Consider the following 15,049-nt stretch of genomic DNA (forward strand, 5'->3'; position numbering starts at 1 on the left):
GAAACTGTCTTATACTACACACTGTCTTACACCATACACAAAAATTAACTCAAAATGGATCAAAGATTTGAATGTAAAGCCTGAAACCTTAAAATTCCTAAAAGAAAACACAGGTCTCAAGCCCTAACATGGGTTTTGGAGATGATTTTTTGGATTTGGCAACAAAAGCAAAGGCAACAGAGGCAAAAATAAGTGGGGCTACATACAACTAATGCACAGCAAAGGAAACTATCAGCAAAATGAAAAGGCAACCTAGTGAATGGGAAAAATATTTGCAAACCATATATGTTAAGGGATTAGTATCCAAAATACATAAAGAACTCATACAGTCCAATAGCAAAAAATCAAACAATCCAATTTAAAAATGGGCAGAGGATCTGAATAGACACGTTTTCAAAGAAGACATGCAGATGGCCAATAGATACATGAAAAGATATTCAACATTATTAACGTCAGAGAAATACAAATCAAAACCACAATGAGATATCATCTCATACCTGTTAGAATAGCTATTATCAAAAAGATAAGAAGTAATAAGGATTAGTGAGGATGTGAAGAAAAGGGAGCCCTCTTCCACTGTTGGTGGGAATGTAAAATGGAGCAGCCACTATGGAAAACAATGTGGAAGTTTCTCAATAAATTAAAAACAGAACTACCATATAATCCAGCAAATCCACCTCTTGGTTTTTATCAAAGAAAATGAAAACACTAACTTGAAAAGATGCCTGCAGCAGTCTTACAACAGCCAAGACATGGAAGGAACCTAAGTGTCCATCAACAGGTAAGTGGCTAAAGACAATGGAATGTTACTGAGCCATGAAAAAGGAGGGAGATCTTGCAACATGGATGGACCTTGAGGGCATAATGCTAAGTGAAATAAGGCAGAGAAAGACAAATACTGTCCGATCTCACTTTTATGTGGAATCTAAAACAAAAAACAAAGAAACCAAAACAAACAAACTGGACCTCATAGACACAGAGAATAGACTGGTGGTTATCAGACACAGGAGATGGGTTGTGGGGGAGAATGGGTGAAAGAGGTTGAAAAATACAAACTTACAGGTAGAAAATAAATAAGTCCTAGGAATGTGATGTACAGCATGGTGACTATAGGTAATAATATTGCCATTGCATATCTGAAGTTGCTAAGAGTAAATCTTAAAAGTTTTCTCCACAAGAAAATTTGTAACTATGTGCAATAATGGATTATTTTACAATGTACACAAATATCACATCATTATGTTGTACACCTGAAACTAATATAACATTTTATGTCAATTATATTTAAATTTTTAAAAAGCCATAGTGTAGTTGGTCTGACACAGGGGAGGAATACCGGGCAGTAGCAATACAGCAGGACTGGCGCTGGACGTGGGCCGCGGAGTGCTGTGGGAGCCCAGGGGATGAGCCACACCCCTGCCTTTGGCATGTCAGGAAAGGCTTCCTAGGAGAAGGACATCTCAGCTTAATCCTGAGGACTCAAACGAATAGGCCCTGCTAAGCTTCTTCAAATGTACCATGTTTCCTCTTACCCTACCCCCTGCTCTCTCCCACAGTGTTTACTCTGCCTAAGATATTTTCTTCTCTCCTTACTTGGTCTGGTTCATTCCGAGTAGTAGGCAAAACAGTGTAATGAACTGTTTTTCAAACCGTGGGTTGTGATCCATTAGTGAGTTGTGAAATCAGTTTTGTAGGTCACACCTAATATCTTTTTAAAAATAAGACTGTGAGAATAAAATAGATCAGAGTACATTGCACTATTGTTTCAAGCATGTGTGAACGTGTGTGTCTAAACGGGTCATGACTAAAAGGCATTTCTGATTGGATCACAGGCAAAAGGTCTGAATCACATTGGCACAGACTCTGGGGTCAGAGACATTTGGTCTAAATCCTGACTCTGCCACTTCCTAGCCCTGTGATCTTGGGCAAGTTATTTAAACTCTCTGTGTGGATTTTTCTCATCTGTCTCACAAGATTGTTATGAAGATTAAGTGAATGAAAATGCTTAAAAGTATCCCCAGCACATGCAATAAATGTGTTGGCCAATTTATCATCAGGTGTCAGTTTTGACATCACTTTGTCCAGAAAGTGTCCCCTAACATCCAAGTGGGGCTTGTTAGGTGGCCTCTGGTGTGTTTCTGTGTCATCTCCCTTTCCTCACTTCTCTTACTTCATTTGTCTGATTAGACCAGATAAGCCTGGAAGCTGCATAAAGGCAGGGATCTTTCATCACTAGATATCTTGCAGTTAGCACAGTATCTGGCACATAGCAGGTATTCAGTGAATTTCTGTAGGATGAATAATTTATACCCTCTTGGAAATAGATACACAGTCATTTATTTCACTCACATGAAGTCAGCATGGGACTTGTACACCTCAGAAGTCACACTCACTTTGATGAAGAACCTGCCACTGTAGTTTAGATTAAGTTTGATTCTAATTTGAAATGTCAGAAGATTTATTCATACACACACTTGTTAGTAACGTAAAAAAGAATTTAAGTTGGATGGCTTCTTGACCTAAAATTCATAAGTAATTCAGAAGTCAGCATCTCCTAGTATTTCTTTTAATCTTTACAATGATGAAAAAAGTTGGCTACTTTAAATAAAAGGTGACACCTTTAAATGTAGTTACCAGCCTTCTAGTCTTTTAATTATTTAACTGACTTCTACTGCAAATTATTGTGGCTTTGCTCTGTTCATCCATTTCAATCAAAGCCTTTAATAGTTTCATTTATGCCTGCTTTTCATGCATGAATCATGTTACCCCATATTTTTTATTTAAAAGGAGGGAACAATGAAGACAAAAAAGGTTTTAATTGGATTTCTTAATACCAACCATATAACACACAGCTTCTATGCTGATAACCCCTCACATTTCTAGTCAGTCCTCTAATTTGAAAAATGGTTAGCAAAAGTTCTGATGATTGATATAAAGACTCTTTTAGGGAAATGTGAAAGCAAACGGCAACTTCCCTCGAAACAGAAGACATTGGTGCAATGCACCCATCCACCTCACGTACACCTTAGGCAAACCGTATGCAACTACTTGAAAAACATCATAGATACCGAGAGGTGGCAGAGCAGCGGCCAAAGTCAGTGCTATGCTGATGGTAGATTCAGGGGGATGCCTGGGGGCGGTCCAGGAACTCCCAGATCAGACCACCCTCTTGCAAATCAGAGATGCCTGTGTCAGATGAGGATAAGTGCAACAGAGAAAAGCAAGCAGGGAAGGATAGGGTGGGCCAGTGGTGGTGATGGGCTGTCAGTGCTTAAGAAAACGTTCAGGAGAGCCTCCCTAGACTGTAACATTTCAGCAGGACCTGAAAAGAGGGGGAGAGAGTGAGATCACCGTGTGTACAGGATTTAGGGGCGACTTTTTTGGGGAAAAAAGGCACTTCTCTTGCACACTGTAAAGGAAGCTTGAAGTCATGGGATGGGACTGCTGGGATGGATTTATCATGTAGAACAAGCTCAAGCACCTTCCAGTTGCTCTGGAGGACACTCCCTTCACCAATGTGGATAAAGTGAAGGTTCCCGTGGCCAGGATTCTCACCTGGCCCTGGCTGGCTAGCTCACTACACATATGTGGGCCATACATTGTTACTGACTCTATATAAAGAGCCCTGCCCAGTGCTCTGGGTGACACGGTGGCACGGCTGTAAGGCTGCAGGAGAGCAGAGCACAGGCTGGAGTGGTGGCAGTGCCGAGGACAGAGACTGAGATGGCTGTGCAGGGGTGGAGAGGCCCAGAGGCAGAGACCAGCTTGCTGCGTGCAGACTCGCTCTGAGTGGATAGGATTCTAGTGACTGACCTGCCACCGTGGAAATAAAGTTGGGTATAAATCCTTTCACCCCAAGAATGTTTTACTGTCACTTTTTTGTTCACATTGAATCCATAGTGAACTTGCCTGGGGCTGAAACCCATTGGCAAGACACCAAGGCATTAAAAATATACTGTGACGGCACCAGCACAGCTGAAGAGCTCTGCAGTGGCTGTCATCTGTGGGCTGAGATGACCACAGGGACGGATGGTGCAGATGAACTGGTGGGAATGACAGAGATCTGGGATGGTAAAGCAGGTGTCAATTCTGAGCTCTGGAGACAAGCTGGGCACAATAACCACAGGGAGCCACAGGGATCCCACAATGCCAGTTTTTGTGGGTTTTTTGACTTCCATAGTGTCTTGTCAATGGGTTTCAGCCCTGGCCAGGTTCACTGCAGATTCAATGAGACCAAAAAATGACAATGGAACGTTCTTGGGGTAAAAGGGTTTATACCCAACTTTATTCCTATGGTGGCAAGTCAATCAATTGAATCCCGTCCACTCAGAGCGAGTCTTCGTGCAGCAAGCCGGTCTCTGCCTCTGGGCCTGTCTGTCTCCACAGCCGTCTCAGTCTCTGTCCTCAGTGCTGCCACCACTCCAGCCTCTGCTCTCCGGCAGCCTTGCAGCCCTGCCACCATGTCGCCCAGAGCACTGGGGGGAGTTCTTTATATAGAGTCGATAACAACATAGTGTCCACACGTGTGCAGTGAGCAAGCCGATCAAGGCCAGGTGAGAACCCTGGCCACGGGAACCTTCACTTTTGCCACACATGGGTATGGCATAACGAATCACAAGAGCTACAGGAAATAGATGGACAGCCTACTAATGTGCTGTTTGAGAGGCACGGGTGGGAAACTCAACTAGTGTCATCACGGGGGATTCATGGCCTCTTGCCCAATTCCAAAAGCTAAGCCAGTTCACAGAGCCAGAACCTCGTGACTGACAGGAAGGTCAGAGCCCTTTGAGGAAGACTCCAGAAATGCTGCTGCAGGTGTGTATAGTAAACCTTCCCCTAAGCCTTCTCTGGAGGCACCTGACACCATTTACAATGACTGTGCTTGCAAAGGGAAACACACAGACCTTCTGGATCTTGCCAGATACTGGCTCCTCACTGACACTGGTCTCTGGACATCCAACAGAGCCACTACAGTCTACCGAGGAGGGATTTATGGAAATCAGGGGACACACGGAGTCTTGCAAGGCTCACCTCACAATGGGTCCAGTCAAACCAGAGACCTGCCTCTAGTTATTTCCAATGGTCTCAGAATGTGTAATGGGAATATTAGGAACTGGCAGAATCCTTTGCTTCCGTGACCCATGGAGTTTTGGCTATATGGTTAGAAGGACCAGGTAGAAACCCCTAGAATTATACCTCCCACCCCAAAAAATGTCCTTTTGGGGAAACTGCACAGATTAATGGTACCACTAAAGACTTGAAAGCTGTAGGGATGGTGGGTCTTAGCTACATTCCAGTATAACTCACCTGTTTTACTGAAAAGCCAGATGGATTGTGAAGAATGACTGTAGATTATTGTGAATAAAATCAGGCGGTAATGCCAATCAGAGATATAGTTCCAGCTGTGGTATCTTTACTAGAGCAAGTCAACACAGCCTCTGGCATCTAGTGACACCTGTTTGCCTAGAAATGCTTTTTCTTCTCTGTTAGTAAAGATATTAGAATCAGGTAGCCTGCACAGTGCAGGGACAACAGCAGACCTTTACTGTCTTGCCTCACAGGTATGTCAACTCTGCTACTGTCTCTTTTAATAGAGACCAGAGGGACCTGGATTTCCTTGATAACCCACAGGACATCACACTGGTCTATTACATTAGTGATACAATGCAAACTAGCCTTATTCAGAAGGAAGTAGCAAGCCCTCTTTGTGCTACATGCATATGGAAGGTGGGAGATAGTCCTGCCACATCTGTGCCATTTCTAGAGTATTCAGTGGTCTGAATCATGCCAGGATGGCCCCTCTAAAGTGAAAGACAAGTTGTTTTACCCTGCACTGACCTTGAATTTGTGCTATTTAGACAAAGAAAAAAGCACAGTAATCATGGGGCTCGGAGTTTTGAAGGCAATATATATCACATTTGGGTGTGCTGCCCTGACCATATACTGCCAGTTTTGAGTGGGGCAAAAAAGCAAGAAAAGGTTCTTCAGCAGGCATAGGTTACTGTATAAGCTTCCCTGACAGCTGGACCGTGTGTCCTACAACAACTGCAAGTGCCTGAGGCAGAAAAAGATGCTAAGTGGAGTCTCTACTGAGCAGCAACAGGAAAACCACTAGGCTGACCTGTAGGGCTTTTGAGAAGGCCATGCCTTCTTTCACCCATACCACAAGACACCACAGGACTATGTGCCCATCACGAAATGGCTGTTATCTGATCACAGAACATGAAGTTGGACATGCATGGTGACATTTTCCAATTTACAATTCACATTGCAAAATTAAATGGCATATGGGAGACCAAACAAGCCGGTTCAGCAGGCCCATGTAACTACACAAGCATGTGGCTCAGACTCTGTGGAGCCTGCTTCCACTCTTTCTCTGGCTTCCCCTCAGCCTACACCTTACTTCGTGGAGAACTCCCAGCTAAGAGGGAAAGGTACAGGCTTGGTTTACAGCTGAATCTCTAATGCCAGCACTGGCCAGAAGTGGATGACTGCTAACTTACAGCCCCACTCAGAAGTGCCCCTAAAGACAGTAGGAAAATCCTCCTAGTGGAAAAAACTGCAGATGGTACATCTGGATGCACACTTCATATAGAAGGCAAGATGCAATTCATGGACAGTGACTGATGGGTGCTGTCAGGGACTTGGAAAAAAATAAGATTTGGAAGATGGGTGACAAAGAAATATGTGGATGGACCTCTTAGGATGTATGTGCACATTATGTGAAGATATTCATGTCCTATATAAATGCCTGCCAGGGAGCACTTACTGTGGAAGATGCTCTAAAATATCAGGTGAGCAAGATGCTCTGCTTAATTGCCATCAATTGTCCTCTCTCCTTAGTCACTCCAGTGTTTGTTCAATGGGCTCTGGCCACGTGGCAGAGACGAAAGCCATGCACAGGCTCGACAATGTGAACTTCCCCTCACCAAGGTAACCTGGCTACCACAACTGCTGAACACCCAATCTATCAACAGTAGAGGTTAATGCTGTATCCCTAGCATGGCACCATTTTCCAGAGAAAATGGCCAGTTACCTGGTGTCAGGTTGATTCTATTGGACCTCTCCATTATATGGGGAGCAGGCCTTTACCTTCACAGGGAGACACACATATTCTGGTGCAGAGCTGCCTTCCCCGGCTGTAGCCCTTCTGCCAGCCCCTCACAGTGAACTCACAGAATACCGAAACTCTTCTTGCATCACCTCATAGGCATCGCTACACAAAGTATTTCAGAGTATTAAAAAAAAGCACTCTTCTATTCTTTTTATGAGTCTAGCAAAATTTCAATATCAAAACATGACAAAGAGAATATGATAAGAGACCATCCTGGTTAATTTCACTCTTGGTAATAGATGCAAAACTCTTAAACAAAACATTAGCAAATCAAGCTAATGTTTTAATATTTGGAAAACAACTAATTTGTAAAATTAGCTCAAAGGAGAAAAACCTATAACCATTAATATAGATGCTAAAAATGGTGCAAATTTAACATATGTTCATGATAAAACTGAACAAATTAAGAAAGGAGATCTGCAAAAATATGTACAGTAGACTTGTCTTAATGGCAAAATGTTTAAATAATTCCCTTTAAGATATAGACCAAGTTTAGGAAGCGACAGTCACACTTTCATTTAGCACTGGGTGGTTCTACCTTGCATGGCTAGGTAGGAAAATATAATACAGAGTATATAGTTTACAAAGAAACAAATCTGCCATTATTCACAGATAATGTGAAAATTTGGGCCTATAAAGAAGCATCTTTATGGTCTTGAGCAAAGAATTTTTAAAAATAACAAGATACAAAAAAGTACAAACCATAAAGAATAAAATTCTACCTCATTAAAATTGAGAACTGTTCTTCAAAAGACTCTGTACAAAGTGACACAAATCATAAACTGGAAAAATGTATTTACAAAATGAAATGCTTAGCCTCCAGAATAGATAAAGAATTCCTACAAATCAATTAAGAAAAAGACAAACAACCAAATAGAAAAAAAGCGAAGACACGAACAGCATTTCACAGATGAGGAAACAAGACTGAGCCATTCACATACGAAAATATGCTCAATTCCATTATAAAAAAACTCCCAAACACTCTAGAACAAATGAGATCCCAATTCTTATCCAATAGATCAGCCATTTTGTTTCCTGAAAATGACAGTATCAAGGGTTGGTGAGCACACAGAGCAATTAGAACTTTGGAAAACAGCGTGGCATTATCTAGTAAATTTGAGGATTCTCCTACTCTACTGAAGCATCAGCAATTTCACTCCCAAATATATACTCTAGAGAAACTCTTGTCCATGAAAACCAGAAGGCTTGTACAGGTATGTTCATAAACAGCACTGTTTGCAATATAAAAACTTGATACACAGTATTGATAATAGTATTCTAGAGTAGAATAAAGATATTTGAATATATGCATGTAATGAAATACTATACAACCATGAAAACAAATGATAACCATATAAACTTATGGATGCACCTTAAGAAAGTATTATTGAGTGATAAAAGTTAAGTCACAGATGACTCCATTAAGGTAAGATTTAAAAGCTTGTTAAAATAAATATATTGTTTAGAGTATAAACATATGTAGTAAAAGTGTAGAGAAAAACAAGGCATGATGAGCACAAAATTCAAGAGGGTGTCCAGAGAGGGAAGGAAAGGGCTGGGATCAATAAGGCCAGATGGGGCACTGCAGTGGGTGCGGGTGGGTACTATAAACCTGGATAGGGCCAGTGGGACACCGGGTACCTACAGAAAGGGAGAGGAGACCCACTGAGGACACTACATCTGCAATGGCTTTCCTCCTTTATTTTTGTCTTGGACTAAAGTTGCCAAAATCATAACATGGAAATAACCACCTGTTGATAGGATAACTTAATGAACTGGACAGAATTTATCAACAGAACTTCAGAATAATGTATTTTAGTATCTGCATCAAATTATGAAAAATATAAATTAAAAGCCTACTTGAGAAAGGCAAAAGATATTTCATCATCATTTAAACAGCAAAAATACGGAAATAGTCCATTAATATTGCACTGGTTAAATAAAATGGGATACACTCATACTATGTCCTGTTATAACAGTTACAAAAACTAAACAGGCCAGGAATAGAACTGATCAGTGGAACAGAATAGAGTTGTTAAACAAACACTACTTAGTGCAGGTTAAAGAGTCATTTGAAAACAGTACAGAGAAGTGAACCAGTCAATAAATGTTAAGACAACTGGCTACCCACTGACCCTATCTAAAACCATCCATAAATACTTTAAATCCAGATTGATTAAAGAACTAAAACAATTAAAATAAAAAGTGGATGAATATGTACTATGAACTGAGTATAGGGAAAAACCTTAAAATCAAAAAACAAAAGCTCTGAAGGAAAAGAGGAATACATTTGACTACACAAAACAAAAAACTCCTCTAAAGTTGGAAGACCATTCACAGCCTGGAAGATGATACTTGCAACATAAATAGTAGAAAAGATTAGTAAAACACATGCAAAAATGCTACAGAATCAACTTAGATGAACAACACAATCCAAAAGGAAACCAGAGTAAGGATATTAGCAGGCAGTCCACAGAACAGGAAATAGAAATATCCAACTAATACAAGGAAATATGCAAATTACATGTACTGTGCCATGCAAACTTTACCCATGTGGTAAAAAGATAAGACTTGAAAAATATCAAGTGCTGGTGAGGGTGTGAATGACTAGGTAGTCTTATATATTGCATTCAGTGTAATTGGAATTGATATTTTGAGGGTCTATTTGGCTATATTAATTAAAATGAAAATGGGCAAACCCCATGACCCAGGGACTCCATTTCTAGGAATCCGCGCTCAAGAAACACTCACTTATGTGCACAAAGCTATTCCATGAAGCATTATTTTGGAACAGTGAAAAGTATAAAATACCAACGTACCTATCAGCAGGGAAATAATCTATAATATCCAGGCAGTGTAGAGTTAAAAAAAAAGGGTAATCTCTAAATACTGACATCTGTGAAGGATTGCCAAGTGATAGTTACAAAAGAGTTTCAGAAAAATACAGAATAATGTTCCAAAACAAAATAAAGTCAATTCTACATAATTCTAAAGGTATATATACATGAGTAAATGCACAGAGAAAGGTCTGGAGAGTAACCGACACATTGATAACAGTTACTTCCGGGGAGGGGACTGTGTGGGGGTAAAGGAAAGTCAAGGGGGCATTTAACTCTACCTATATTGTTTTAATTTTTAAAAATTAGAGCATATTTACTTATTAGTTATATAATTAAAAAACAAATAAAACAGTTATGATACAAAGCTATAAATTTTATACTAGGAGTGTGGGCAAAGGCCTGTGGGAACACAGTGAAAGGGGAAATGAGTGTGTAGAATGATTGAATAGCAGTGGTGACATTTGAGCAGAGTCCTGTTGTTTGAAGAGGATTTTGTCAAGCATTTATAATTTGGTGGAGGACTGTGGCAGACTGTATTTTCCAAAGATGACTGTACTAACACCCATCCTATTCTCATATGCTTTTCTTTTAATTTAACATTGACACATGTTCACAGAGAGGTGGAAGTCCACATCCCCTCCCCCTGGACTTGGGCAAGGCTGCGTGATTGCCTTGATGACTGAATGGAGAGGAAGTACCACAGCATGGCTTTCCAGATTATTCAGTTTCTTCCTGGTCCTTTCTTTCACAGGATGCTCACCCTTGGAACCCAGCCACCATGCTCTGAGGAAGCCCAAACTAGCCCACCAAATGGAGAGACTCATGCGGAGAGAAACTGAGGCCCCCAGCTGATAGCGAGCATCAACTACCAGAGACACGAGTGGATGAGCCTTCAGATGATTCCTGTCCCAGCCTTTGCATTCTTGGGCTGAGGGCCAAACATACGTCATGGAGCAGAGAGAAGTCATCCCACTGTGCTCTGTCCTAATTCCTGACCCAGAGAATCCATGTGCAGAATAAAGGGTCATTTTATGTCACAAAGTTTTAGAGCAATGTGTTACACAGCTGAAGTAACCTGAACAAAGACAATCTAAGGAGAAGAAACCAGACAAGTAAGAGAATGTCAGAGAGCACTGTGAATATTGCCAGTACTGGGTGGTGAGGACAAAAAGATTGGCTGGAACCAGACCATGAAGTCTTATATGACAGAATAAAAAAAATTAGACATCCTTCTGGCAGTGGAAAACTGTTGAAAGTTTTTAAGCTGGGAAATGAAATGCTAAGATCTGTATTTTAGCAAGATATCTCTGAGATTAAAAAGATATCACACATTCTGTGATTTATTTTTCCTGTTAAGGGTTGCCTCTGATGCTCATTTATACTCAGTTTCACTTGTATTAAAATGTTGTCAGGGGGAAACTTATGTCCACATAAAAACAGCACACATATTTACAGCAGCTTTGTTTATAACTGCCAAAACTTGGACACAACCAAGATGTTTTTCAGTGGGTGAATGGATAAATACCTTTAGTATATCCTATGTAGCACTAAAAAGAAATGGGCTATCAAGCCATGAAAAGATGTGGAGGAACCTTAAATGCACTTTACTAAATGAAAGAAGCCAGTCTGAAAAGACTACATACTGTATGATTCCGCCTGTATGACATTCTGGAAGAAGCGGAACTATGGAGACGGTTAAAATATCAGTGGTTGCCAGGGGTTGGGCGGAGGGAGGAATGAACGGGCACAGTACAGAAGATTTTTAGGGCGGTGAAATACTCTGTATGAGAGTATAATGATAGATACTTGTCATTACACATTTGTCCAAACCCATAAAATATACAACACCAGGAGGGAGCCCTAATGTCAACTATGGTCTTTCAGCAATAATCACGTGTTAATGCAGGTTCACTGATTGCAATAAATGCAGCACTCTGGTTGGGGGTGTTGATGGTGAGGGAAGTCGTACTCGTTTGGGGGAAGAGGGTGTATGGGGAAATCTCTGTACCTTCCACTCAGTTTTGCTGTGAACTTAAAAGTGCTCTAAAAATAGCTGCTTAAAAAAAATGTTGGGGAGGGAAGGTAGCCAATATTAGAAGACAAAAATGTTTTCCTTCCTGTTCTTTCAAGCTTATGGATCTGGATCAACTGACATAAAGTGTTTTCTAAGAATACAAAGCAAGCTGTCTAAAAAATTGTAACCACTTAGAACTAACTATCCACATAAATAATGCCATCCTTACACTACAAATATCCATAACCCATGAATTCTTGTTTTGTGTCTATTAAAATTTCCTCATCATTCTCACAATTGGTTTTAAATGAAAACTACATAAATGTGCACTTGTAAAATAAATCTTTACTAACAAACTATAGTTTTTATATTTTGGATATTGGGGATCTATGTAAGGGTGAAGTTGAGGTGCATGACTCAAAGATGAAGAAGATGTAACTCAGAATGCAAGGAGCTCCCTCTGTAATTAAGGGAAAGGATGCCTGGATGAATATAAAAGCTAAGATTTAAGCGGATGAAAGATACTAATGAGAACATTTCATTCTCATCTTGGCAAAAGATCTTTTATCCTATTTTTTGAGACAATCAAGAGAAAGAATGTATTGAAATTGAGAGTTCATGGAGAATAGGGACAGGATGAAGTGGCTCAACAGTGAATCAATCAGATCCTGAGTAGCAGTAGGGCCCAGTTGGAATTTGATAGTGTAATTTATTATTAACTGGAGGCCAGTTTTGTAGAATTTTATTGTGTGCCTTTCTCTAATGTTAATTATTCAAGAGGCGATGAGCCAGCTTTTGGGATACGATGCATCTTGCTTTTTCACATTTTCACCTAATGCTTGCTTCCGAAAAATGTCATAATTTAAACTCTGTCAAAAAGAAGTTAATACAAATAAGAAAAGAAACTAAAACTAATTTTTCTGATTTTTCAAACCATTTGTAAAAGATTTAATGTTTGTAGTTAATATTTCTTGAACTAAAAACAATGGGGAAGGAAGCAAAATAAGAGAAAAATCATTGAAAAATGGTAAAATAAGATGATAGGATCATGTGTGGGTTGAATTTATCCACACTAGTCTTGTCTCTCATTATCAAAGTTAAATTAGAATCATTGTTGCTATAGATCATAAAATAAAATCTGAGGAAAATATGTCCAGCCCAGTTCCATACTCATATATCTTAGTAAAGTTTCTATGTCTTAGCCAGTCTACCTGCATCACAGAGGTTACACACATCTGCCTGCCCTCCTGACAGCCACGTAGCTGATGAGATGATGGGAGGAGGAGTTGTCGGCAGAAGCAGCTTTGGATCTTCACAAAATAACATCAGGTCCTTCAAAAAACAAAAGAACACATAGAAGTTGAAAAGTGAACCCCATGCCTCAATTTATTACAGTGGATGACCAATTTATATAATGTATCTTACATGCTAATATCCTCATAAACACATATGGTTGGTTGGAAAGAACTCACACATAAGTTGCCTATACACTTGGGTTTCACTAAGCACAGGGTAGTTTTCTACCCTTGGGAATCCCCATTGCCTGCTGAAGACACCGGTTGTAGACGAGCAATGATTCCTAGGGCATTCACTTTCCCTACCACTCCTTGAGAATCCTTAGAACACTCTATCTCAGTGACCACTTTTCGTGTTTTATTTGTAATAATGTTACCTGTGTGCATCTTTTATTCATATTTACAAATTTTAACTTTTAACCATGGAGTCAGAAGTAGATAATAAGCCATCCAATCACAAAGGTTAAACAACAATCAACACATGACTAGTCTTGTTTCACTTTTATCTTACCACTCCTCATGTATTTTATGTGAAGCAAACCCTAGATAGATCACTTCTTTCAATGTCTCTCTCACTAAATGAGAACTCTAACATAACAATAATTTTACACTTATAAACTTCACAATAACTCCTTAATGTCATCAATAATTATAAACTGTTCAGACTTTAAATTTCTCATGTCAAAATAGATTTTTCTACAATTTGTCTGAAGGAGGATCCAGATAAAATTTCTACAGTTGGTAGGGATTGGTTGATATGGAATTTTTTTTACAGTACTCAAATAATGTAAAATTAACATATAATAAAATGTATAAACCTTAAGTGTAGAGCTCCATAACTTTTAATATTATATATATTCCTATGTAACCACATTTTCTTCACTCCAGAAAGTTCCCCAAGATCCTTTCCGGTTGATACCATCCTCTAACACCAGTGGCAGTATTCTGTCTTTTATCACCATCAATGAGTGCCTGTTCTTGAATTTAATACAAATGTAATCATATACTATGTATCCTTTTGTATCTGATCCCCTTTGCTTAACATAATGTTTTTGAGATTCATCCATATTTTGTGTATATGAGTAGTTTTTGGGAGGCTTTTTTGGTAAGAAGTATTACATTGTATGAATATACCAGAATTTGTTTAGTCATTCTCCTGTATATGGACATTTAGATTGTTTCAAATTTCAGCTATTATAAATAAACCTACTATGAACATCCTTGTACACATCTTTTTGTAGACAAATGCACTCACTACTCCTGGATATTTACACAGGAGTAGAATGGTTAGATCATAGGATAATAACTTTATTAGAAACTGCCTAACCATTTTCCAAGTGATTGCCACTTTTTATAGTTCAACTTTAAGTTTGAAATCATTGTAGATTCACATTCAGTTGTAAGAACTAATACAGAGAACCCTTACCAGTTTCCCCTAAAGCAACAAAAAACATTATTTACATTATCACATCCAGGATAGTGACAATGGTATAGGCAAGACACAGAGCATTTCTATCACCATAAGAACCCTCTTGACTTTTTATTACCATAACCTGCCCCCCACAATCACTAATCTGTTCTCTATTTCTATAGTTTTGACATTTTAAGAATGCTATGTAAATGGAATCTTACAGGATATAACCTTTTAGAATTAGCTTTTTTTTTTCACCTGGCATAAATCCTGGAGATTTATCCAAGTTGTTGCATGTAATAATGTGTTCCTTTTTATTCTTGATATCATCCATAGTATAGATGTATCATAGTTTATTTACTACTGTTAAAGGAC

The 15,049-nt window shown here is 39.3% G+C and overlaps 1 protein-coding gene across 2 annotated transcripts in view; it reads right to left on the bottom strand.

Moving 5' to 3' along the window:
- ENTHD1 (ENTH domain containing 1) overlaps positions 1-15,049 on the bottom strand; it is a 100,685-nt gene that overhangs the window by 31,347 nt on the left and 54,289 nt on the right. For both annotated transcript variants that reach the window (XM_017660732.3, XM_073214243.1), the window contains exon 5: positions 13,180-13,300. In XM_017660732.3, coding sequence (XP_017516221.3) covers positions 13,180-13,300 — 121 coding nt within the window. The remainder of the gene's footprint in view (positions 1-13,179; positions 13,301-15,049) is intronic.

This window comes from Manis javanica, chromosome 10, assembly GCF_040802235.1.
Source record: "Manis javanica isolate MJ-LG chromosome 10, MJ_LKY, whole genome shotgun sequence".
Taxonomy (NCBI): domain Eukaryota; kingdom Metazoa; phylum Chordata; class Mammalia; order Pholidota; family Manidae; genus Manis; species Manis javanica.